This window comes from Triticum dicoccoides, unplaced genomic scaffold (assembly GCF_002162155.2).
Source record: "Triticum dicoccoides isolate Atlit2015 ecotype Zavitan unplaced genomic scaffold, WEW_v2.0 scaffold259242, whole genome shotgun sequence".
NCBI classification, from domain to species: domain Eukaryota; kingdom Viridiplantae; phylum Streptophyta; class Magnoliopsida; order Poales; family Poaceae; genus Triticum; species Triticum dicoccoides.
In genome coordinates, this window is record NW_021255684.1 from 3,183 (window position 1) to 5,434 (window position 2,252).

At 50.4% G+C, this 2,252-nt stretch overlaps 1 protein-coding gene across 1 annotated transcript; it reads right to left on the bottom strand.

Moving 5' to 3' along the window:
* Positions 1-277: 277 nt before the first annotated feature.
* Positions 278-1,384, bottom strand: LOC119345617 (BTB/POZ and MATH domain-containing protein 2-like). The gene has a single exon (XM_037615619.1). It carries the CDS (start codon positions 1,382-1,384, stop codon positions 278-280), a length of 1,107 nt encoding a protein of 368 aa, XP_037471516.1.
* Between the last annotated feature and the right edge of the window lie 868 nt (positions 1,385-2,252).

Here is a 2,252-nt window from a genome sequence, read left to right on the forward strand (position 1 = left end):
CATGGCCCTAAGGCCACCGGAGGCGAGGCAGACCGATGCCGACGCCGATGGGAGGCAGAGAAACCCTAGCTTTGGGAAGGAGGCAGCTGCTTCTCGTCCTGACACAGTACACATACTTTTTGAGTAAGACTCTCGTTACAAAGGTATAGCACGTTACTTTTATGAGACTAAACTATCAATATGAAATCAAAGACTTTGATTTGCTGAGCCTAGCTACTAGTAAAACTAATTGACACCCTGGTATATTTTTGTGAGCAAGACACTCACTAGCAAGTTACTATGTATGCACTAAACTACCAATATGAATTGATGACTTCGATTTGGCGAGCCTACTTGTCTTCTCCAACAGTTCAACTAAGGCCAGTGGACATGTTGCTTTTAGCTTCACATACCCTTGGCTTGTCATCATGTCATCCATTCCCCGTGTATCCAAAGTGGCAATAAACCGAATGCATGCATCATTCAACCTGCCGCAATGATGCCAATCAGCAAAAGCCAACGTAGTCACCACCGTCTTTGCATCGATGTTCTTACAAAGGATGTTTTCACATATAATCTTGAGCCTATCCATGGCATACCGATCCGCCGCGACAAGCAAATGGCCGACAATATCTCTATAGTCATCACGTCCAAGATCATCCATGGCAGGCAGTGAATCGGTGTATATAAAATGAAGCAGGGCCTCAAACACAACGGGCTGCATGTCATTGATGGCAATACGACTCATGTCCTTCTCTCTCATCGCGCCATACAGCTCTGCTTTGAACACCGGCGATCGCATGGCGAGCACCAGCTTGTGGGCGGGAAAGGCCTCTTCTTGGACCTTGAAAATGACGTCGGTCCCCTCTTTCCCCTGCAATAGCTTCCCAAGATGATCCGTGATGTCTGACGGCGGGGCTTCCTGGACAAACGATTTCTCATCCTCGACAATTGTGACGACGCACTCAATGGTGAGGCGATCGTCTAGGAGGTAAGGCGACGCCTCCAGCTCGCTCCTTTTCTTGAACACCCAATTGCCGTAGCAGCTGTTACCGCCGGAACCGAATTCGTTTGTCATTGTCATCGTATGCGGCGGCGAGGATCCGGTGACGTCCACCAGACTGAACTTGAAGGACGCCGTTACCCTAGCGTCCTTGTGGTCGCTACATAAATCGAGGAACACCCCCATGTAGTCTCTATAATAATCGAGGTCGCAGACACCCCAGGGGTAGACCTGAATTTGCCAGTCGTAGCCTCCGACGGAGAACCCGGCCGACGTTGCGCAGCCGCCGTATAGTAGCGACGGGTGCAGGCTGTACCCTGCGATCTCGAACACGTGAGAGCCTTGCTGCACCCCCACCGTGTTCGCGGCGTGGCGCGTGGCCGCGGTGTTTGTGCTTCCCATCGCCGCGCGCTGCCCTTGTCCCGCTCTCGCTCACGGGGTTGGGGCTGGAGTTGTTTCGGGTAAGATCGACGTACGAAGTGGAAGTGGCCATTTTATATGGAAGGTAACGGGGCCGCTGGCCGGGTTTGGACCTGGACTACTCGGACTCGGAGGGCCAAGATAACCTTCCTTTTCGACTCTGGGGCGGATTTTGTCGATCCTCGTGTCGTTTTCCTCAGATTCTGTCTACAGGTTTATACATGGCTCCCTCTGCTCCAGACCATCGAGGCTGCATCTCTCTCGGTGCTGACTGCCACCCGCATCATGTATGCCGGCCGCAACGTGTACTTCCCTACCACCGCTTCCGGGTAATATTTTGGCATCCACACTTGAAACTCTACATCCTTCCTCCTCACTTAAGTTTGCCGTCCTATAATTAATTGATCTTCGGTAGAAGCAAGCGGCAGGCTCCCCGACGGGATTGAACAAAAGCTATCAGCTGTTATGCCTAGCTAGCCCAACAGAGAATAAATTGCAGAACTCGGCTAAGTTAATCGTGCGCGTGGCTTATACTTTTATCGTCGACGAGTGGTTCTGCTGAGTATATATCGTGTTCATTTCATACGTTTGGCATTGTCAAAGCTGGGAGGCACGACGGTGGGGACATGCCAAGTGGCGTTGCCGCGTTGGAAGCACACATGGTGACTTCCGTTTGTGGCACTCTACTAGTGACGGACCTCAAGCAGTCAAGCTTGGAGGCAAGGTTTTGGCTTTCAGTTTCAGAAAAATTTCAGCACCAAACGAAATCACCGAAATTCGATGATTTCAGCCAAAAAGGCGAAATATTCACTTGAATTCAACTAAATATTTTTAAAAATTTAAAAAAAAA

Coding starts and splice junctions, on each gene's coding strand:
- LOC119345617 (XM_037615619.1), bottom strand. CDS start 1,384: ATGGGAAGCACAAACACCGCGGCCACGCGCCACGCCGCGAACACGGTG.